Raw genomic sequence first — 24,117 nt, 5'->3', positions numbered from 1 at the left:
ATGGATGATGGATGGCTGGCTGGATGGCACAGCCTCCTTTCCTGCATAAGAGAGCAAATTGCCTCAAGCAGAGAACCATGGGTGCACAAGAGATCATGTGCAAAATTAAGCTTAGAAGGATGTTTTAACCTGTTGATCCGCTCTGGTCTCTCACTCACTATAGTAATTCTGGGCATTGCTGGTGGGGTGTGTCCCCACACAACAAGTCATAACTTTGTCTGGGTCATCAGAAACACAAAGCTTAAGGAGACAATGAAGAGGATATTGTTTTTCTGATTTACCCCCCAAGTATATTTGCGTTGTTTTCATGATCTTGTTCATTAGGTTCACCAGTACCATGCTGGTGCTGGCCCACTCTTGCTAAGAGACCAGCACCTCCACTTCTCTCCAATCTTTGCGTTTCCATACCCTCCCCTTAACGGAAGATCGTTCCTGGGACTGGTGAGCCAGCTTTCACTAATAGTCCTGGGTAAGATGAGGTCAAGTACGGTGTGACCCGCAGAAAGAGAGCTCTCAGTGCCAGATCCTGAATCCAGTTGCCATTGAGTTGCCTCTGTTGAATGGAACTGTGTCCCATTGGGTTTTCAGTGACTGGTTTGCTAGAAGGTGGTCACTTAGGTCTTGGGTCCCACGTGCCTCTGTGTGAACGCCAACCTCCTGCCTTTGGGTGAAGCCTTTGTCAAGTGTATTAACCATTTTCAGTACCCAGGGATCCCCAGGGCCTGGTAGGTACTGATTACTCTTAGTAGAAGAAAAGTTCTGCTTCTGCCAATACATATACTTATTTTTATTATTTCAGGAACCATATCAACTGGTTAAATAATCAGGTTTCTTCCATTTGGATGGTTTGCTTGGGTCACTGAGATTTGCAGCCAACTTCTAACCATGTAGCCCTTCCGCGGGGATTTTGAGGCTGGCTTCCTGTCTTTCGATCTTTGCTTGTTCTCACTCTGATTCCTCAGTACCTGTCCTCCTGACAGAGAGTGTGCACTTTTTGTGAGACTCCTCAGATCTCTCTGGGATGAAATTCTCTATCTAAGCAATGTCATAGATAGGTTCTGCTAAAACAGACAAACAACATATTCACTGCCATTGAGTTGATGGCAGCTCATAGCAACCCTGTAGGACAGGGTTTCCTAGACTGAAATGCTTCACAGGTGGAGAAAGTCCCATCTTTCTCCCAGGGAGCGTTTGGTGGTTTCCAACTGCTGACCTTGCAGTTAGCAGCCCAACATGTTACCATTATGCCAGCAGGGACCCATGACACGCTGGTTGGCCATACCCAGTGAGGTGACACTGTATCAGTAAGTTGAAAGACTCTAAGTCTAGAAATCAAGATTTTTTTCTTCTGTAGTGCCAGCCTTGGAGGGGAGGGGGCCCATTCCATTCAAGGCCACTTTTCAGGTGGGAATGTGAAAGAAGAAAGGCTAAAAGGGTCTGCCTCCTAACGTACGTGTAACCTCCTGGCGTACTCGTTGTCCATATATTACGTATATAGTGCTGCCTTAAAACTGGGAAGGAAAAAAAAGGACAGAAAAAATATTCTGTGGTCAATTATGTGAGAGCATGTGATCTTAACCAAAGTTATTCAAGGTTTTTACTGAAAAAGTTCTCAGGGTCTTTAATATGCAAATCTATTCTGGCTTTCCCTGAACAGAGGATGGAGTATGCCGTTTCCTAGACTCATTTGGCCCCAGAGTCTGGTTGATGGAGGTCCCAGATATTCACTCCCCCCATCCTGCCAACCCCCCAAATTACATTGAAGATCATGCTCATGGAAGAAGAATTAATTCTTCAATTCATTCTCTCAGTGAACGTACCTAGATGCCTGGGTGATATGCAAAGCAGTTAGCAATTAGTAGGACCCCCCCCCCCCAATCAGAACAGATGCAGTGCAGTAGCTTCCCTAATTTTGCTGGAACTGTGGGAAAGAAGGCTGCAGCCAACAGGATTCAGCTCATTGGGTCTCAACCTACTACTAGCATCTTGGTCTTTTGATATTAACAATCAGCTCTGCCTTACCAGTCCTTATAAGGGCATCTTTTCTCCTTAGCCACAACTAAAGAGAATTAGGAGGCTAAGATGTACAGTATAGAGAGAATATCCTAGAATGAAACAAGCATCTAGAGTTCATTTTTTAATTTTGATTTCATTTTAGAGGGAGAGCGTAGTTGCTAAGTTCTTTTTGCCCTCAGCCCCAATAGGGGAATTTAAAAATGAAATTGTGAATCACTGATACTGGGAAAGAAAGCTTCAGAAAAAACAAAATATTGGTCCCTGTTAGGCCCAGCTAGCAAGGCAAACAGACCTTGCTCAGCCGAGATAGGCCACAGAACTCAGCATTCCTTGCCAGGTGAGAATATTTTGAAGAGTGTGCATGCAATGCTTGGTTCTGAACTTCTGTGGTTTCAGTTTAGGCAGATGTAGGAGTCCTGAACTTTAAGCCAAACCATTTTGGTTAAAGTAGATTAAGCCATGGTCTCTGTAATCCACCATCCAGCAAGATCCTGGGGTACACAAACAAGAGGGAGTCATGTTGGTTCTGGACAGGCAGTAATAGTCAGGGTTGTGGAAGCCTCTAGAATAACCATCAATTCAAGTGTGTACTTTAGGACGCAAGAGATAGCAGCCAAACGAGAGGGCAAGGTCTTGAGTTCAGATGGCCTTAACCTCTTATCTTCAAGAAATCCTCTCAATCAGGACATAAGGAAGGCAGGGCTCCTTCCCCACCTCGTCTCACCCTGTAGTTTCATAACCAAAGCCTTAAAATTATCGAATAAAGACACTCTGTATACATTTCAAAACCTGTCAGACTGTGGTGCTTGGCAGCCATGTTGAAGGGTGTGGAAGCTGTGGACCGTGTCCAACAATGGAGAACACCACCCCAAACGACCCACACAGTTCGACCCAATCTCCGAGGACAGGTACTCCTTAAACATGACTTTAAAAATTAGTCACTTTACCTCACTGCCACATACCAACGACCTTTTTACCATTGGAGTTGAACTTGGAAAAGAATTTTGTACTATGAAGCAAGACTTGCCTGGGAAGAATGAGAAGAAATGCGTCATGCCACCGCACCCACGGGAGCACTCAGTAATTGTGGCGCTGTACCAGTTGATGCAGGTAGTGATTATTAATGACTGGGAAGAAAAACATCATGCAACACACCTGCCCGTTCATTGGCTTGGAGCACAGAGAGGGGAGAGCAGGTGGAGCAGTGTGTCTTTGCGGCTCTGCAGAGGTGAATAAGATAAATGATGCAACAGAGGGCGGCTGAGCCATGGTACCTCCTGGTCTCTGGAACTCTGCGTCTGCCGTGTTCATAGTACTTTACACAGGCTTCGTCTCATTCAGCTTCCCTGTGGCCGATGAGGTGGCAAGACCCATTAGCCTCAATCTGTAAATGTGGAAATGGAGACATAGAGAGGTTAATTTACCCCGGGTGATTCAGCGAACCAACCACAAAACCAGACGTGTTACCTGTTTTCAAATTCTCGCAGGCATGTCCTTTCAATGTACTGAAATGTAAGATGCAGAGAATGTTTCCATTAATTGCAATATTCCAGGTAGTTCTGGCTCCATCTCTGGCATTTACCTTTTCACTTGACCTTGAGCATATGACTTTACCACGGGAGGTTTTCTGCTAAATGGGTAGACCAGGCATCCTCAAACTACGGCCCATCGAGGACATTTATCGGGCCCGCCGGGTGTTTTTGGCCCGTTTGTTTTTTTACTTCAACATAAGATATGTGCAGTGTGCTTAGGAATTTGTTCATAGTTTTTTTTTTTTAAACTATAGTCCAGCCCTCCAACGGGTATGAGGGACAGTGAACTGGCCCCCTGTTTAAAAAGTTTGAGGACCCCTGGGGTAGACTATTGACCTGGCGGAAGTACAAGATTGTCATTGGTGCATTTGAAAAGACAGATGTGAAATCCCATCAGAAAATTAAAAAACAAATGTCTTATTATTGCTTTTCAAATATATGGTTGTTTTTGATGTATACTATTTCTAACAGTTCAGGAAAACAAAGATACCTATTTTATTCTAGCTAATATGAATGTGGGGAGCATGAGAACTCAACTTGCTCTTTAGGGAATAAGAGAGCTTGATTTTTTTAATGTTAAAATGGAAATTTTCATTTTTAAATGAAAGAATGCACTTTACTCAGCACTCTTGCTATTAAAAATGGATCGATTCATTTTGTGGATAATAAGTTCCAGTGGTTGATGTTAATGTATATTGCTTAGATTTTCAGAGAAACTATGATCTAAATGGCTTACAACTCTACATACAGACACATAAGAAAATGGTTTATTACTCAATGTCAATGTACCAGTTTTTATAAGGCACATGAATACAATGCATTAAACAATTTCCCAGGAAAATCTATACATGTATATTTTAATTTAATGTAATATTGGGACAAATACTGAACCTTTTCCATATAAGTAATAAGAAAAATATAGCCTGTGACCTCAGGAATTCATTTATTTATTCATTTATTCAATATGTATTTTCAGGGTGCCAAACACGGTGCCAAGAACCTTGCAATGTGATTCTTTCAAATAACATATTCTTTATCTAATCTCTCAAATACAGAAATTTTATTGAGTTAGGATTTCTATCTGAAGAGTCATATTATTTTTTCACTGTAGGCTAAGGTCATTTTGAAAACCAAGGTTCATCAAACTATGGTGCTTTCAGTTGCTTAATATGCAAATGAAAGGTAAAGAGTAAATCAGGAAGACCAACAAAAATGGATATTGGTGAAGAGGACTGAATATATCACGGACAGCTGGAAAAATAAACACATCTGTCTTGGAAGAAGTACAACCAGAATGTTCTGAGTAGCTAAGACAGCAAGCAGAGAACATACTTTGGACGTGTTCCCAGGTCTGACCTGTCCTGCGTGAACCCCAGGCTGCTTGGTACAGGAGGCAGTGTGTGCAAAAGAGAAGATGATCCCCAGTGAGATGCTTTAGCACAGTGGCTGCAACAAGAGCCCCAACAGAGGAATAACTGTGAGGAGGGCACAGAGCCGGGCAGTGTTGCATTCTGTTATATATGGTTTCACTCGGTCACTAGGAATCAGCATCAACTCAACGCTTAGCAGTTCCTAAGAGCAGCACCATAGCAAGGTTACTCTGGATCACATAAGGACTAGTCGATTTGATGTTTCCTGATGATGGGTTGGGAAGTAGGCCAATCCCTCAGGATACAGTGTTATCCTCCCAACGGAAGGTGCATGTGAAGGAGACTGAGCCCTGTGACTTGCTGATCATACGTTAAGTGATTTTAAAGATGAGATTGACATTATTATGAACTTTAGTTCTGTTTTTTGAAATGATATTGTGGACAAAATTTGCTCACAATCTATAAGAGTAAAAATACTTAATTTTATGAAGTATTACAAAGGTATTAATGAGATTTGTCTCCTTTCCCATGTTTATTTGTAGCTGCTTATTTAATTACTTTTGCTGAGATCTCTTGATATGGTTATCTCCATTTTTGTTCTTCTCATAGTATTAAATTCTTGTCGTGGTGTTTAACCCAGAGAATTATCATGTGCATAATTAATTGGCCTGTTGATTACTCTGCCAATGTGACTCTGTGCCCTATAAGTTAAAGAAAAGTAAATGTCCTAAACAAATGACTCTATATTTTGGAAAAACTAGAATTTTCCTTCCAAAATATATTAGTCATTTCTTCACTGGGGTAAAGACTAATTTCTTTCACCTGGAAACATAAATATCACCTAGGTTGGATTCTAACTTGCTTGGAGAAAAATACAAAGAAACACAGTAGAAGTTCTTCAATTCTGCCACTGCTGTAATATCCACAAATGTCACGCAGGAGAAGGCTTCCTGAGCCTAATGCTGTCAAATGGAAGCAGCTTCCTTATTGAAAAGACTGTGACATCCTTTGCCTCCACCATACTGTAAATGCAAAAGGGCCCTCCTCTAGATGGCGCCAACGCTCAACCTGCTTCTGAACCATGATGAGCGTGGGTCAAAGAGCTTTGCAATGATGGGAAAGGCAAAAGCATAGGAGGGTGTTGGGGTGAAAAGAACACCGGGGCTCATCCACGAGTAAAGAGAAAGCAGGGAAAGGTGAAAGGGGAGCAGCAGAAGGAAGAATGAGAAGAGGAACTGGCGATTGTGCGGCAATGGGAGTGGATAGTGGAAAGGAAAGAAGAAATCAATAAGCAGAGCCAAAGAAATGCTGGGCTAGATTAGAGAAGATGAAGAATGAAGGAGAAGAGAAAATAAGAAAGAAGGCAGCAAAGGAAGAGGGGTTATCTTCCAAAGAGTCGGCAAACTATCTTCATGGACTAAATATAGCCCTACCACTTGTTTTTGTAAATAAACATTTCTTGGAATAGCCAGGCTCATCGGTGCACACATTTTCCACACTTGTTTTTATGCTGCAAGCTTAACTCTGGCTCCAGATGAAAAAGTGTGCAGTCAAATTCAGTGGTTCTCAATCTGCACTGTGCACTTGAATTATTGGGGGGATTTGTGAATACAGATTCTTTAACAGCCCTCGCCTGCCCCACCAGCACCATTTGTGATCCACTGGGCTTGCAGTGGGAGCTGAGAATCGGGAAGTTCTCCCGTGGTCCTGTTGCTGTCACACTCCGGGAACTGCTGCGCTGTCTTCCTGGTGCCACGAGCATTTTTCTGAGTGAGAACTTTTGCTGGAAGGAAAAAGGAAAACCAGCCTTGATCAACCCCTTTAGGTAAACAAAAATACATTGGTTAATTACACAATTGTTTACAAAGCATAGACTTTTAAAAAGTCCCTGAAATGAATCTTTTTATAATGCTGGTTTCATACTTAAAACAGTGACACAGGATTTGAGGTATGTTGACGGCTTATAATGTGGGTTGAGTCAACCCCCTGAAATAACCCTGGATCGTATCAATGGTATTAATGAACTGCCTGTAACATGGGCCGTATCGACTGGATGAGAATGATTTCTCCCCACCCATGGGTGGCTATTCCAGTGTCCTCACTGCCCCTACCTGGTGACCTTGAGAAATGAAGCCAAATGTGGCTTGAGAGTTTGCTTGCCCTAATCCCTATCCCTCAATCCCCTATTCACCCTACTCATTCCAGTTTCAGACGACGCAGGAGTCTGGTGAGTTTGCTTCCCTCTGTGGCAATATTCCATGACACTGGCAAGGTTCTCAATCGGTTTTTTCTCATGAGGATAGGTGTAAATTTTGTCCGGTGTGTGAGATCTTTGAAAATTAAGGTTCCATGAATCAAAACCAGCGTGATAGCAATTAACAATAGCAACAAGGCTTCATTCTGCCTGAACACTGTCCGAAGGCCCCTGAGTTCTGGTTTTTCGTTGTGGGGTTTTGTTTTGTTTTGTTTTTGCTTGTATGTGGTACTGCCGTGTGCACAGTAATGATCTGCCTTTACTTGCATCGTTAACTCTGTTCCCAGGCTGTGAACAGGGCTGACCATCTATTAGCCTTTCCTTCGGGTGCTCTAAATTGGTCTATGGCCGATCTGTGAAGGATGGAGATACTTTGTTTCCTCTTACCTTTATCCTGGCATTTGGGAACGTGAAGGAAAACCTTCGTTTGGAACCTGAACATGTCAGAGGCACCCTCAGAATAGAGTGAATTCAAGTTAAAATGAGCAGATCTGAAATGTGATGACTTGGTTCCACCACTGCGCAGGTTGGTTACTTCCGGGCACACAGAACTAAACTGGGCAGCCAATGGAGAGGTTCTTCACTGTTTTCTGAGGAAGCTATAATGAAAGTTTACTTGGCTTAATTCTGGCGTGTTGGTCCTGGAGGGTTTTCAGACTTTGTGGGAAAGTGACATGCATGGGAAACATGGAGCTCATGCCAAGGAAGGATGGGTGGCGTGAAAGTATGTTTCACCCCTAGCATAGAGCCTGGCATACAGTAGGTGCTTAATAAATCATTGCTATTGTTCTTGTAATGGGAAATCCCTTGGGCTGCTAACCTCAAGGTCAGCAGTTCAAAACCACCAGCCACTCTTTGGGAGAATGACGGCTTTCTATTCCCGTAAAGAGTTACCATGTCGGAAACTCACGGAGGAAGTTTTACTCTGTCCTGTAGGGTGTCTAGAGTTGGAATCGGCCCAAAGGGAGTCTTTTTGGTTTTATTGTTCTTATGACAGCCTGCTTAGTGAGTGTACAGTCCTTGGTGAAAAGATGGTAGTAACAGAAACAATACAGGCAATTCTCATTTTGCATGCGATTGTGTTAGGTGAAATGTGTATGTAAATGAGCCCGCTCCTTATCGGCACAGTCCCATGGTTCATGGTCCAATTTCCATAACCACAAAGCTGTAGGAAGTGAGGATTGTCTATGTTCAGTTCTTATCTTACCTTGTTTTTAAAGAAAGCCGGCGATGAATTCTCGCAGAGATCATGATGTTGATTCTCGGTCGTAGTGACCCCTAGACTGGGCTTCTGTGGCTGGAAAACTTTCTCCCACAGAGCAGCTGGCGGGTTTGAACTGCTGTCCTTGTGCTGAACAGTTAACTGCCACCTCACAATGCCACCAGGGTTCCTTATAAACTAGGCATGTCTATAGTTGAAAAATGTGGTGGGTTTAACTGAAAGTCTTCTAAAGTTTTCTCAAATCATTTGAAAGTTGTGATCAGTTTCAGGAAAGGCAATGTTGGGTGCGTTGTGCCGCTGTTCTCAACTAGATTCCCATGAATTTTCCCCTCATTTCCTCCTCCTCAGGGGGGGACGCCACTTTTCTAGTGCTTCGGCTGTTTCCTCACTGCTCAGCCCAGCCGCATCACCACCCTGATAAGTGGCATATCGCAGGGATTCTTGCTGAAGGGGAAATCATGTTTCTGTTGTCTTTATTCTGCCTTCCAGTCACATGATCAACAGCGCACAGCGGTGATGAAGTAGGAACAAATCTACTTGCAGACGCATAGCTAGCATCTATGTAACAGAGCAGATCATCATTCGTAATAAAATTCCACGAGAGACTCGTGAAGGTCACGCCGTATAAAATTCATCGTGGCAGAATTTTGTTAGAGTGGGTTGCTAGAAAAGCTGCAAAAGGACAATATTGCACAATACTGTACAAGGCCCCTACTGTAAAAAGTCAAGGGAAGGTTTACAACCAGAAAGAAAGATTCTCTGAAGGTTACCAAGGGGAGAGTAAAGCACTAACTAGTAGATGTAGGCTAACTTGGGGGAAGGAACGGCGACGTACAATAAAGGGGGGGTCAGCACAAAATGATTAAGGCAAAAGAAGACACTGGGAGAAGCAGGAGAGTGAGAGCCAGCAAAGGTAAATACTAGCAAAGACATTGATAAAATAATCTATGAGGGAATACATAGATATGTGCACACAGAGTGAATACATACAAAGATAGACACTCTGATTGGGCAGGAGTGGGAATGTGAATGGTAGTCCACTCATGAATATATATTACATGTAAATTTGACAGAGCTATGCTTACTTATATGGTGCATGTGCTGAGATATGCTTACTTATATATTTACTTGTGCTGCAAATCTATTCCTGTAGATAGTAGAGCACACAGGGGGCGAAGTTACAAAGCATCTTAGCCATACCAAATACCTTGAGAGAACCAACCTGGAGGCCTTGGGGACACAGGACAGGAGTCTGTGGGAACACGCAGTTCAGGTTGAATAATGTAATCTACAAAGACAGTGTTCTCCATCCTACGTTGGTGAGTATTGATTAGGGTCTTTAAAGCTTTCAAGATGCAACTCTTGGTTTCACCCTATATGGAGACCAAAAAAAAGGTGAGGAAAACCAAAGGTGCAAGGAAACAATGAGTCCAACGAACTCACGGACTCCAAGACCCCCAGACCCCATCACTTTGAGAGCGGAAGTAAATGGTGATTGGCTACCATGGTCCACTGTCTTCAGCGGAATCACAGTAGGAGATCCTGGAAGGAAGGGAGGAAACTGGACAAAACACAAGATCATTTTTCAAAACACAGGCTTACTGTGGCCCTGCGACACCCTTCAGATGTGGAACGGGACTCATCCTCGCGCTTGACTTTCAGTCCAGCGACAGGCAGGCCTATCAGATGGTCAGTAACCCCCCAAAGGTAGGCACTCCTGAGAACAATCCACCATAGAAGATCAGGCGGGAAGTATAAAGCTCAAGGCAGGAAGGGACTGAGAAGAAGGGCAAATGGAAGCGATAAACACAGGAAGTGAGAAGACTGTGGTTACATTGTGGAGATTGCAAACATGGCACAAAATAAAATCTAAATAAATTGCTGAAGGGAAAACTAATATAGTCTATAAACTTCCATTCAAATCACAATAAAACATTAAAAAAACTTAAGCCTATTTTTCAGGCTGCTACCCTCTCACATATTCGTGGAATTACACTCTGACGAAAGCGACAAAGGGAATAATTGGTCTATTGCAATGTTGACCGGATTTAATGTTACAAGAAGTACTAGTCTTACTGGAGTGAGAGAGGTGGGGTGCATAGAAGATAGCAGTGTGTAGTTTGGTGAGCTTCCGGTTTGCTGGGTTTTCCAAGTGTGGTTCGCACGGATGCTAGTTTCCTATTGTGGCTATAAGACATTTCCACAAGCTAATGGCTTAGAAACAACACAAATTTATTGCCGTACATTTCTCTAGGTCAGAAGTCCAAAATTAGTCTCAGTAGCCTAAAATCAAGATGTTAGTGTGGCTATGATCTTCCCAGAGACTCAAACTAGAGACATCTCAGGGGGAATCGCTTACATTGCCTATTCTAGCTTCTTAGGGTCACCTGCATGGATCGGTTTGGGTCCTCACCCTCAACCTTCAAAGCCACTAGCATATCTAAGTCTCTCTGTCTTTTCTTCATTTTTCCCCTAGTCAACTATTATATGACCCGCCTCCGTTTTATTTTGGGTTCCTTTTTCATGCCTTTTGTCAGATCTGTATTAGCCTTCTTTTGATCACATTACTTCCTATGTTTATTACAGTACAGTAGTTCATATTTTACCATATGGATCATACCTTTCATCCCACTTGTTTTTTTTCTCTTTCAAAGGAAACCAGATCTTTAGTACTAGCTACAGACACAACAGCTTTACAGATTTGTGAAGAAGTCAAAATCTTGCTTTAATTTCAGTTTCATAATTCTGAGTTCCTGAGCACGTCTAGGAAATCATCGCTTCTGTCGTTTCCAAAATGGATAAAACTAGTGTTTTCAGATCAAACCTGATTGTGGGGAGATATCTGTTTTACAGCTTACCTATTGTCTTGACTCATCCGTATATGATAATCATATGTTGCAAAAACATGTCACAGTTACAGGAATCTTTACTGTAATGGTTCCTGCTTTCTGTGACTTTAATTATTGGGAAAAATGTGCCCATTTGGACATACCATTTTCTTTTGGTTTTTAAATAGGGGAGACTCTTATGTGCATGAGAGAAATAAGCTCTTATGCTAAATTTTTTAAGAAATGTATCTTTTTCTTGGCATCAGGAAGGTTAGCCACGTGATGAGAAAACAAGACATATGTAGTCTAGAAAAAGAGTTAATACAGTGTCAAAAGAGGAGGTAAATAAAAGTAATGTGAAATATACAAAGTTTAATATCATTTTGGTGGTATATCCTTCTATATTTTAACATATATGCGTATCTGATATTTTTATAATTTTGTCATTGTTCTCTACTGCTGTTTTCTGCTCTACTCTTTCAAATGAACAGTGTACTATAAACATCTTTCTATATGAACAAATAAATAGTGGAAGCATGTTTATTGCTGTACTGTATTTCATCACATGGGTATATGGATTTATTTTGTAAATTATCTAGGAATCTTCTGTGCAACTACCTGTGTTTTGCTATAATATATCCCAGGGTAAGAGAGTGGTGGGCAACAAGCCTTTTAAAGTCTTTTATTACAAATTAGCAAATGAAGATGGATCATATTTTTTTAAAAACCCTCTTTAAGTTGATTCCTGCTTATCAGTGAAAGCTAGCTGCTGAAGCAGGATTGGCTGGAGGCCCTGTTAGTCGCCCACTAGAGGTTACGACCTTTTCTTATTCTGGGGCAACTGTGCCATCCAAACAAAAGCAAACCAACGAAACCCACCCACACTGCCATGCAGTTGATTCCAACGCAGAGTGACACTATGCGGTATAAGAAGCTATAAGTTTCTGGGGAAGCAAACTGCCTCATATTTCTCCCATGAATCTGTTGGTGGGCTTGAACCACTGACCTTTCCATTAGTAGTCTGATGCTTAACTCACTGTGCTAGCAGGCCTCCTTAAAATGTGCTATAGTGGTGTGGTTATTGTTGTGTTTTCTTTCAAATTTCAGGTTACATGGCACCTCGAAATCTTCCTAGTGCCGGCTTCTTCCCGTTCCTACAAACCCTGCTCTGTGACACAGACTCAAAATGTAAAAGCACACCCTATGGGCCCCAAGATCTGCTTCGCAGGAAAGGAAGCCTCGTGACACCACTGAAAGACAGGTAGGAGCCTTCCTCAGTATGTTCTGTCGGGTTAAGAGGTGAAGTCTTGTTTTCGAATAACTCATAAGCTGTTCTAGGTTGACCTACAACGTCATGTTCTATGTGTTACAAATGTGGCAAGTATCTGAACAAGGCATATCTATTTACGAGATATTCATATATTTGCCACATTTGTAAACATAGACAATGTTACAGACAGGAATTACTGCTTTTGGGAGATCAAGGAGAGTTTACTTAATGAAATGTTGCTTTTTAAGTTGGATGACCAAGGCATTCTCTCTGTGTCCCTCCAAGTGTCTCCATCCTATCTCAAACAGCAGTGACACGCCCTCTGGGACTCAGCTGTAAGCATAAGACTGAAGTCACTGTCATGGTGTCCATTTGTCTACAAACAAAGCTATTTGATTCCACCTTTCCACATTCAGAAATTTAGCATGTGGTGCCGTTTCCCCTTTAACATCATCTGCCTAATTTTGGACATCCAATCAAGTGGGTGCTACTGCAATAGAAAGCAACTGTCAACTCTTGGATGTATCCTGTAGATGTGTCAAGAGTTGTTATAGGAAAGTTCTTGGGATACACGTGACTGTTGAGTTGCTAATTTGCACTGGCTTTGTTATTTCAAAGGAGAGTTGGTGGCATAGAGGATTATGAGTTGGCCTTCTATCCTCAAGGTCAGTGGTTCAAACCCACCAGACCAGCTGCTCCTTGGGAGAAAAATGAGGCTTTTCTGCACCGTTAAAACTTGCAGCCTCTACTCCGCCCTGTAGGGTCAGTATGAGCTGGAATTGACTGGACATTGTGCTTTTTGTTATTTTGCTGAGTTAACTGAGCTTGATGGTTAAAGTAAGCCTGGGGTTCATTGGTCCCCTCATTAGACTATTGAAGACATGGTGGTTGAGAAGCTTGTGTGCTAGGCACCACTCCAGACATTGAAATACAGAGGAGGGATGAGACACATTCTCTACCCTTCTCTTACTTTCATTCTAATTAATGAGCAGGTCATAAATGAGTGATCAAATCAATAACCTTTTACTGATGAGGAACAATGTGATCGTGAAAAATGAAACCAGGATATGGGCTAGAACTTGGAAGGTAAGAACTGGAGCAATATTTTTGATAGGTTTTGGAGAGAAGGCCTCTGTTAGCAGGTGACATCTGAGAAAAGACCAACAAGAAGCCGGGGAGAAACTGACAACCAAATGAACCAAGCTGGCAACGAGGGTTTTAGATACAGAAACAGCAAGTAAGCCCACCTTAGTCAGTGCTGCTGCAGTACAAAAACCACGAGGGGTGTAGCGCTATGTAACAGAAATTTATTTTCTGACTGCTTTGGAGGCTAAAAGTCTAACTCAGGGGTTGGCCTGACTGATTCTTTCTTAGTCAGAAGCCTGAGTATTTTTTGGTTCTTTTGTTTGTGGAGAGTTATCATATAGTTTCTGTCTTCCTCAGTCAGGAGTTATCTTTGTGGCCAATTTACTCTTTTTACAGCTCAGGGTGAGGAGGTTTAGGACACATTCTACACTGGTCCATCATAGTGGTCTATAAGACAATAGAATTGCCCCTGTGGGTTCCTGAGATGATAAACATTTACGGGAGTAGAAAGCCTCATCTCGCTCCCTAACTCTAATGCTATATGCTAAATGAGTGCACATTAAAACATTAGATTTCATTATGCAAGATCATTACATCACCCTACATTATATCCACAGTTATAGGGGTTAGAATATGTTTTAGAGGAGACACAATTGAACCCATAAGAGATCCTGAAAACAAGAGTCCTCCCGATTTTAAAGTAGGAAGAACGCGTTCAACAAGGGTCATCAAGTACATGTTTATGAAGACATATTTGAGATGGGCACTCCGTGAACTAACGCTAGAGGTGAAACAAGAAGAATTGAGGCCAGTCATTTACCGATGGTATCACCCTTCCACGTGGGACACGCTCCTTTTCCTACCCTTGTTTTTCCCCATGAAGAACTAAGTGTCCCAAATAGTTAAGGATCTCTGAGAGATAAAAAACTATAAAGTCCCCAAAGGGGTGCTTTTTTCTAGCTCGTATAGTAGAGAATGCCTTTGGAGCTAGGATTGAACTCCCGATTTCTTTTATCCTCTGTTGAGTATTTTCTAGATAACGAATCCTGTCTGCCTTGTTGTTGTTGTTGTTGTTGTTGTTGTTGTTGTTTTCAGTTCAAGTCTAATCTCTAGGCCACCTGCTTAGCCTCCACATTCTTTGTCCAGGTCAAGCTTCTCATCACTGTTTACTAGTATTTTCTCTAAACGATGTCATAATTGGAGCTTAATTGATAAAATTATGTACAACAATAAAATTGTGTTAATGATATTCCCCACCATGCTATTAACTTTTATGCTTTATATAGCCATGCAGTGACACTGAGGCATGGTTTCTAGGTAAATGGTTTCTCTAAATTGCTGCTCTTTGGTGAAGGAAGATTCATCCGCATAGCCTCATTAAGCAACACAACAGTCATTCATTTCTGTGTCAGAGGTGAGGGTAGAAATGCCACCTTTGGCATCATCAAAAGAGGCCCACCAGGCTTATTTTAATGAAACCCTCTGTGGCAGGTGGTGATCACACTGAAGTCACTACTTGCTGGGCCAGCAAGTAGTTTTTTGAGTTTGGATATTCGTGGTTTTGTTTGGCTTTGCTTTTGTTTTTGCATGGGCACTAGCCTCTTGTTAAATCTATATTCTGCTAGACATTAGCTTCAGGAGGAGATACTTTTAGCAAAAATCCAACATTGCACCCAGGATCAATTCTAACTACCTGTCTAAAAAAAGGAAAAGATTATATTTATGGTTTTCTAGCTCATTTGCACAACAAATGACCCAACACCACAGGATTTACCCTTGATGTCCTTCGCCCTTGCACTACCTCTAAGAATGCACCAGAGCAGTGGGGGCTGCCAGCTCTGCCATCGCTCACACAGTTGGTGAACAGCAAAGATCATCCCCCAGAGCTCGCAGAGTCATTATTTAGGAAGGTGATTCAGCATTCCTGTGGGTCGGGTGGGAGTACCACCTTTGCGGATTTGTTTTCTATCTCTGTCATGTTGACATCCCTGCATGACCCATGGATTGCAACCTCATCCCTCATGCCTATGTGTGACTCCCACAGCATCTGAAATGTAGCTCATCAGATTTTATTCAGAGATAACTTTAAGCACCAGGTCTTTCACATAGTATTACAAAATGACGACAAGTTTAGAAACTGACCTAAAGGTATTACTGGTAATGCTAGGCAAGTGGCAGTAGAAAAAGAATTGGCTCCACATTTGACTCTAAAGATGAGGGAGGGTGTATAGGACTCAATTAGTATTAATTTTGGGTTAAGTTATAAGTATTGAGTAACAATTTTATCTAGGATTAGTGTGAAAAGGAAGGTTAAATTGTCACTCATGAGAAACCCATTTTACCTGCATGGCATTGTTCAGTAAGAAGGTATTGAATACACACAGTCTGCTGGAGACCACACAAGTTCCTGAAGGTGCTGAGATCAATAAGGGGCATTCCTGCCCTGTGTAAACTTGCAATCTCTGGGAGAGAAGGGAAGAAAAGTAAACAGATAAATGATTATGAAACACGGCATGTGTGGTGACTATGTGTTCAGATCTCATTATGCCCAGAATATTAGACCACAAGTGCTGAGTAGTGACACAGGCAAAACAAGATATGGCCTCTTTCTGAGGACTATGAATCTGACTGATGGATACATTATTGGGGTGGAGGTTGTTTGGGGTGGAGAGGTGTGGGGGGAGTTCATGTAGGGGCCTTTACGTCTGAAGTCATTAAGTGCAGATAGGGAAGTGCTTACCAGACGAGATGCCATAGTTGTGATAGTCCATGGAGAAGGAAGCCGAGCTTACTGACTTAATGAAAGAGAGCTAGGTTGAGGTCTTTGCACACAGGAATAGGCAGGGCGGTTTGCTATTGGCTGTGATGGAGACAGTATAAATTCTTTGCAGAGCTGTCAGCATAAGCTGCCTGTTATAGGACTGGATAGAACTCAATGCATGCAGCCACATCCTCGCCCGTATTTTGCATGTGGGTGATAAGCAGCTACCCCTTGAAACAATTCTTCATTTATTCATCAAAGTACCTTTAAATTATACTTTTAGAAAAAAGATAATTTTATAAACGTATTCGTTCTGGTTTATATTACATCTCAAAAGGTCCTCCTAAGAATAAAAGGGAGAGACAGAGAGACTTCTCAGCAGGGCAATATATTCAGGTACTTCCAAATGTTAAGATCTGAGCTGATATAGATTAGATTGGTAACTGGCCTACCAGTAAAGATCTGCATACGGGACAGAAGGGGGGGGTATGCTTTGAACAGGCACAGGCAGGGATTAACTCAGAAACATGGATGGTCCTGAGGAATGGAGGTCAGCGTGAAGTGCAACAACAACAACAACAAAATCATTAAAATGTTCCTCTGATGGACTTCTTATTGGAATTAACTAAGGAGAACGATGGCCTTGAACACTGACAGGGCCTCACTGACTAAGGGTCCTCAGTTGTAGTTCAAAGGCAATAGTGCATGTTGTCTGGAACTGGGATCACAGATGGATCAAGAGCACATCTCACCCCTTCTCACGAAGCTCCCTACATACCCATGCACTGATCATTCTGAGCAAAGGGGATTCAAATTTTTTTAACTAAATCTAAGAGACCAAAAGAAATGTCAGAGTTTTTCTTTCCAGGATTTGCCATATGTCTCTTTCCTGGTGGAAATGACTTTTATAGGTAATTTACCATATATAGCACATACAGATACCACCTACACGGGTCATCTTTCCTGCTTACAGGAAGTACAAAGACGCTTCATGGAAGTGCGTGCATTTTCTGCTTGCTATGCTATATATACATGTGACATTTCCCAAATGTGATGCTTGGTAGACATGTCTGAGAGGAAGTAAAATCTATGCGGGATCTATTATTCCCCCAGCATAATGGAAATCTTCCGTTTAAGGTGTTTCTCTTACTGGATTCTGCTCCACAATACAGCCCCATAAATGCTACTGAAGTAGAATTTGTGTCTTCATCTTCTTATAGGAGAGACCCTTAGTACCTTCGTGAACCCAGGCAGGCAGTTGGGGCCAAGGAAAGTGGTTAAATAATTGCATGAATACATGGTGGTTTGATTAAGACTTTCTTGGCTTGCCCTAAGAGTTGAATTTTCTAGAATTAGTGGAGACTCTGTGCTGAATTTAGAAGGCATCTGTGTTTCGCCTAATGCTGGAGTATATGGAGAAAAAATTCTTATGCATAGAATGTTCAACTCTCCTGAATTAGCCTTGCGGTGTGGAAATGGGGATGAGTCATCACTGGATAACTCTACTTCCCTGTGATAGTCTAATGTAGGGTTCCTTAGCCTTGACGTGGTTGATATTTGGGGCCGGATAATTTTTGATTGAGGGTGGCGTGGGTAAGACTATCCTGTGCATTGTAAGATGTTTAACAGCTTACTAGCTGCCAAATGCCTCCTCTTGTACTTGAGACAAGCAAATGTGCCTCCAGACATTGACAAAGGTCCCTTGTTCCAAACCTCAAGTCAAACTCACTGCCATCATGCCAATTCTGACACGGTGACCCTATCGGGCACAGTAGAACTTCCCCTGTGGGTTTCTTTGACTCTAGCTTCTTATTTGTTTATGTATTTACCTACTTACTGTAACTTCTTAGTAAGGCAGTAGAAAGCCTCTTCTTTCTCCTGACGAGCAGCTGGTGGTTATGAATTGCAGACTTTGTGGTTAGCAGGCCAACACATTAGGGCAGCAGTTCTCAACCTGTGGGTCACGACCCCTTTGTAGGTCAAACAACCCTTTCACAGAGGCCACCGGATTCATAACAGTAGCAAAATGACAGTGATTAAGTAACAACAAAAATAATGTTATAGTTAGGGGGTCACCAGAACATGAGGAACTGTATTAAATGGTGGCGGCATTAGGAAGGTTGAGAACGACTGCATTAGGAGGATGTGAAATAGGCCCCATATCAGAGCCATCGGCTTACTGAAAGAGCAAAAGAAAAGATCTTACCGTGCTGAGAGGCCGAGAATAAGGCAGGAGAACTAATGAGCTTGCTTGATGAAAAATACAAACAATCATTATAGGGCCCTGGCTTGTTTTCACCTATCTTTTGGTCATAGCTTTCCTTTAGCTCTTACCGTCAGGGGATTGCAATCACTGCTTTGTTGTTTTGCTTTATTTTCACTTGCTCATTATATTATAGTTAATGTTTGCCTCTGCCATGAAAAGTCTAGCTCCCAATTGACATCCAAATACAGGGGGAATGTGATACATGTAGGCAGATGAATGGCCAAGTCAATACAGTAGGTCCCGTGTAAGTTTATTCTTGTGGTTTGTGAGTCATCAGTGTTGCTCCCACTTCCAAAGAACTTGGCCAAACCAGGCATGCCACAAAGGAGAGCAGGGAAGGGCCATTTTTAAAAGATGCTCCTGTAGCTAGCACTTGTCCTCAATGAGCTACAGAATCAAGGCGTTGTTGTTTGCCATGCCATTAATGTCCTGCTAGCTGCCAAAACACTTCTCTGTCCACTGCCTAGCAAACTGAATTTTCCTCTCCTAAGTAAACAACCCAGAAGTTAATAAGCCCGTACAATGGAGAAGGGGCTGCAAAGCTGTGGGGAAGAGGCTTTTTCTCATTCTCCTCAGCAGATTGTAAGTTCCTCTTTGATCACATAACAGTGGTGTCCCATGTTCTTCAAGTCCGTAATATTCTGGAAAAATTGCATCTGGAGCAGAGATGCGTGCATACGGGGCTTCAGCTCCTTATTATGGCGAGGGCTGTGTCTTTGCATCATCTTTTTGGTGGGTACTTTGACCAAGAGCTAATGTTGACAACTGCCTAGAGGGCTGAGACCAGGCAGGAACTTGAGACACACATTTCGAACGATACAAGAACCTTGCAAGAGCTACATGGTCATTCCCAATGCACAGAGGAGGGAGATGATGGCTAAGTTCTTACTGGAACAAGCAGACCCGGGATTCCAAAGGCATCTTCAAACTCCAAAGCTCTTTCTGCCACACTCCAGTAATACCTTCTCTTTGATTCAGTCACCCATGAGATCTTATGGTGCAGAACTGTGTTAGTGTTAAACTATAAAGATGAGTAGGGCATAGTGCCTGCTCTCAAAGATAGCACAGCCTGAAAGGGAGAAGCAGTAGGAAGAGGTACACAAACACACACAATGCATGTAATAGATGGCATAATATTTATGGGCAAAGTGCTCAAATTGTGAGAAACCATGAAAAGGGGCCTGCTTATCAATCAAAGCTGCATGGAGAGTATACAGCACTTTGTCTATAGGCATAATCATGATCATTAGAAAGTTCGAAGAATACCAATAACGCAGTAAGACTAGTTGCCTTTCACAGGCTTTCCTTTAGTAATTTATTAGTAGGTTCATAGAATTAATTGCCTTTGAAGTTGCCTTTGCTTTAATGTATCCTTTGACCCTCTGTACTCTCAGCTGTGTATTGATTTTGTTAAAGGAACAGTGGGGGTAATAACGATGAAACAGACAACCTTCCTCTAGTTCTGTAATGCTTCCTCCCCCCACTATCATGATCCCAATTCTACATTACAAATCCAGCGAGACCAGAGCATGTACATTGGTACAGACTGGTACTGGAAACACAGGGAATCCAGGGTGGATGATCCCTTCAGGACCAGTGGTGAGAGTGGCCATACCGGGAGGGTGGAAGGAAGGTGGGATGGAAAGGGGAAACTGATTACAAGGATCTACATATAACCTCCTCCCTGGGAAATGGACAACAGAAAAGTGAGTGAAGGGAGACGTCGGCTAGTGTAAGACATGACCAAATAACAACAATTTATAAACTATCAAGTGTGTTAGTCTGGGTACTTTAGAGAAACAAATCCACTGAAACTCATGTATAAGAGAGAGTTTTATATAAAAGTTAAGTGTGCATCAAGAAAACATCCCAACCCAGTGCTGCCCAAGGCCACAAGTCCAACATTAACCCATTAACCCATATGTCCAACACCAATCCACAAAGTCCTCCTCCATCTCACAAAACACACGCAGTGATGCCGACTGCAGGAGGAAAGCCGAGTCAGTGAATGTGTAAGCATCTCAGTGCTGGCAGGGGTCTCCACACAGCTGCTCTAACACCCAGGGCTCCGTTGGGGTAGGTCCATATGGCTTCTCCTCGGGGATGTCTTGTAGGAAGTCACTCTTGCAAGCTGAAGCAGGGAACTGGCTAAGGAAGCTGCACCCTGGTCTGACCCTCAGAAAGCAAGAGACCTGAGAATTTGAAAGGCGAGGCTCATCTAGCCATTTATCTCTCCGCCCTTCAATTAACCCCACCTGTGTTTATTGGCCAGGCTGACACAATGAACTAACTACCCCATCAAGGGCCAGGTAGGGAGGGAGGGGAAAAAATGAGGAGCTGATACCAAGGGCTCAAGTAGAAAGCAAATGTTTTGAGAACGAGGATGGTAACAAATATAGAAATGTGCCTAACACAATGGATGGATGGATGGATGGATTGTGATAAGAGTTGTATGAGCCCCCAATAAAATGATGTTTAAAAAAAAGGAATAGTGGAGGTGTGGACAGACTACTGCATCATATACTAATTACAAGATAAAATGATAAACAGAGAGAAATGTGTAAGCAAAGGGGCATCAGCGCACATAGAATCTGGAGCCTTCAATGCCTCACGGACTGGCGTACTGTGTTGTTGTTAGGTGCCATCCAGTCGGGTCTGACCCCTCTGACATAACGTACAACAGAATGACACACTGCGCCGGACCCTGCACGGTCCTCACAGTTCTTCCTATCCTTGAGCCCATAGTTATAGCTGTCCTCCATCTCCTTGAAGGTCTTCCTCGCCTTCGATGCCCCTCTACTTTACCAAACACGAGGTCTTTCGGCAGAGACTGGTCTCTCCTGACAGCATGTCTAAAGACTGTAAGACCGAGTCTTGCCATCCTCGCCTCTAAGGAGCACCCTGAAATGGATGCCGAGGCCTGTCGTGCGCCCCCTGTCACCATGGATTAAGGAAAGATCCTTAGAAAGGGGCTCTCCGAATGTCCTGGTCTGTAAGCAGCAGATTCACCACTGTGCAAAAACGGACCAGCTGAGTTAGCTCCCTGCTGAGCCGCTCAACTGGGAACCAAAGGAGCTCGTCTCTGTTTACTGTCTCAAGAAGGCCTGCGAGTGGAATCCGAGGGACTGGGCCAGGCAGTCCCTGTGAACGGAGACAGCGTTTACTTTCCCGCCTGTCTGAGATTCCCACTGCCGTGTCTTCCTTCTTCCCGCCCCTCCCTCCTGTGTCATGTCTGTCTGTTCACCCTGGCTGCTTCTTTGCTCATGGTTGAGGTATGTCATTTTTCCTTTGGTTTGTGCCTCTGTCCCAATTTCTTTAAAATTATATGAAGGTTGCTTTACCCCTTTATTTCCAGCATGGGGTGATAGTCAGTAGTCCTTCTCATAGTATTTCAAACTGAACTAAAAAACAGCAAGGCAAAGAAAAGTAAACCCGACTTTCTCCACCTTTGTAAACTTCTGTTTGAGCGAAGGAAAGAGGTTCAGGTCAGCTCTTATTTTTATCTGAGCAGTTTTCTCATCCGAATATGCAGTAGAAGAAATGTAAAAAGATTTAGGGGAATCTAATCATGGTCATGAATAATTCAAATGTACAGTAAGGAGGAGGCCGAACTTTCGGAGTAGCCACAGCCTTTTATGAGGAATACTGGGAAAACACTGGAGAATGAAAACAAATATCTTTTCTCCTCATTGTTTTATAAAAAGGGCATGAATAATATAAAAGGCAACGCCTCATTTTTCTCCTATTTTAAATCAGAGCACCCTGGTGCCAAGATTTACATCTTTCTTTTAAAGCAACCCAACCCCCTTGCAGTTGAGATCATTTAAATCATAGTTTCCCCACAGAACAGAGTAGAACAGCCCCTTTGGATTTCCACGGCTGTGGATTTTATGGAAGCAGACTACTGCTACATGCTTATTCCACAGGGTGCTAGTGGATTTGAACCACTGACCTTTTGGTTGGTAGTAGATTACCTTAACCACTGCACTACCCAGGCTCCTTGAGAAGCAGTGAAATTTAACCACAAGTGTAAGCAGAGCTTCCCCTTTTCCTATTGTTACCATCCCATTTCCATCATTATGCACCTTAGTTCATGCCTGCAAATAACAAAATAAGATCCAGCAACTTTCAGGTGTCCAGCTGTCAGAAAGAACAGCATCTGGTGTCTAAAGGTTTGTCTTACAAGAAGAAACCATCTAAGTGAGGTGTCAGCTAAGTCCACAAGAAAGAAGCACATCAACCTGTGTGATCCAAGTATTATTGTTAATAATAAAATCCAAGACCCGAGGAGGGAACTGCATTAGAGCTTTCATTCTGAACACCCAATTTACAGAAGTCCATGGGTGACACTGAAAGCACAAAATCCATTTGCAGGTTCCCCACTTGAATGAAGTCTCTAGCGAGTCCCCTTTGACCATTGACCAAGGGATGTGAATAGCCTTGGACAGGGTGCATTGGAAAATGTATTCATACAGATGTAGTTGGGTGAAAATTTAACACCTTATCATTTATTCGCCCTTTTGACCCATTCTAAAATTGTTTGTATTTTTACTTGTTTTCTACTTTCTTTTCAATAGAGGTTAGCCTCTGTTTTATTTTGTTATTGTGGGGGTACTTATTTTTGGTATGTTTTTCTTTATCTGAAATCCAGGATAAGTAAGTGTATAGAGACAGTAACTGGGTTAATAGTTTCTTAGGGTTAGGGCAGGGAAGGTTGGGGGGAAATGAGGAGCAATAATAATGAGTACAAAGAAGAAGAAAATGTTCCTAAATTGATTGTGGCGCCTATACAACTGTTTTTAATATGTTTAAACCATTGAAATGTATGATATGTGAATTTTATGTCACCTAGACTGTTCAAATAAAATGACACATTTTTCAAAAAAAAGGAAACTTTTTAAAATTTTGATATGCATATTTATTTTGTTGTTACTGTTGTGGACAATGTACACAACGGAACACTCACTAGTTCCACGTTGTTTACACACATCAGACAGTGTGGCATTCCTCCACCTGTGAAACTGCTCACACTCCTTTTCTGGCAGAAGTCTTCCTCTGTTAACAGCCATGCGGCTCCCGAAAGTTCCCTTCTAGTCTTTCTTTTTAAAAAAAATCATTTTATTAGGGGCTCATACAACTCTTTTCACAATCCGTACATACATCATTTGTGTCCAGCACATTCGTACATATATTGCCATCATCATTCTCAAAACACCTGCTTTCTATTTGAACCCTTGGTATCAGCTCCCCATTTCCCCCCTCCCTCCTCGCTCCCCCCTCCCTCTGACCCCTTGATAATTTATAAATAATTATTATTTTATCATATCTCACACCATCCGACGTCTCCCTCACTCAGTTCTCCGCTGTCCATCCTCCAGGGAGGGGGTTATAGGTAGACCTTGTCATCTGTTCCCCCTTTCTCCTTCACCCTCCCTCCACCCTCCCGATCTTGCCACTCTCCGTCCTGGATTCCCTGCATTTCCAGTCCCCATCTGCGCCAGTGTACATCCTC

General features: G+C 42.5%; 1 protein-coding gene across 1 annotated transcript in view; it reads left to right on the top strand.

The window, feature by feature from the left end:
• Window positions 1–24,117, top strand: part of ABCA12 (ATP binding cassette subfamily A member 12) — a 190,896-nt gene that overhangs the window by 47,755 nt on the left and 119,024 nt on the right. The window contains exons 3-4 of the mRNA XM_030887512.1: window positions 12,330–12,483; window positions 13,527–13,578. Coding sequence (XP_030743372.1) covers window positions 12,330–12,483; window positions 13,527–13,578 — 206 coding nt within the window. The remainder of the gene's footprint in view (window positions 1–12,329; window positions 12,484–13,526; window positions 13,579–24,117) is intronic.

This window comes from Echinops telfairi, unplaced genomic scaffold, assembly GCF_000313985.2.
Source record: "Echinops telfairi isolate 266 unplaced genomic scaffold, ASM31398v2 ScPeMD7_3;HRSCAF=10, whole genome shotgun sequence".
Taxonomy (NCBI): Eukaryota; Metazoa; Chordata; class Mammalia; order Afrosoricida; family Tenrecidae; genus Echinops; species Echinops telfairi.
This window is presented reverse-complemented; position numbering and strand designations above follow the sequence as displayed.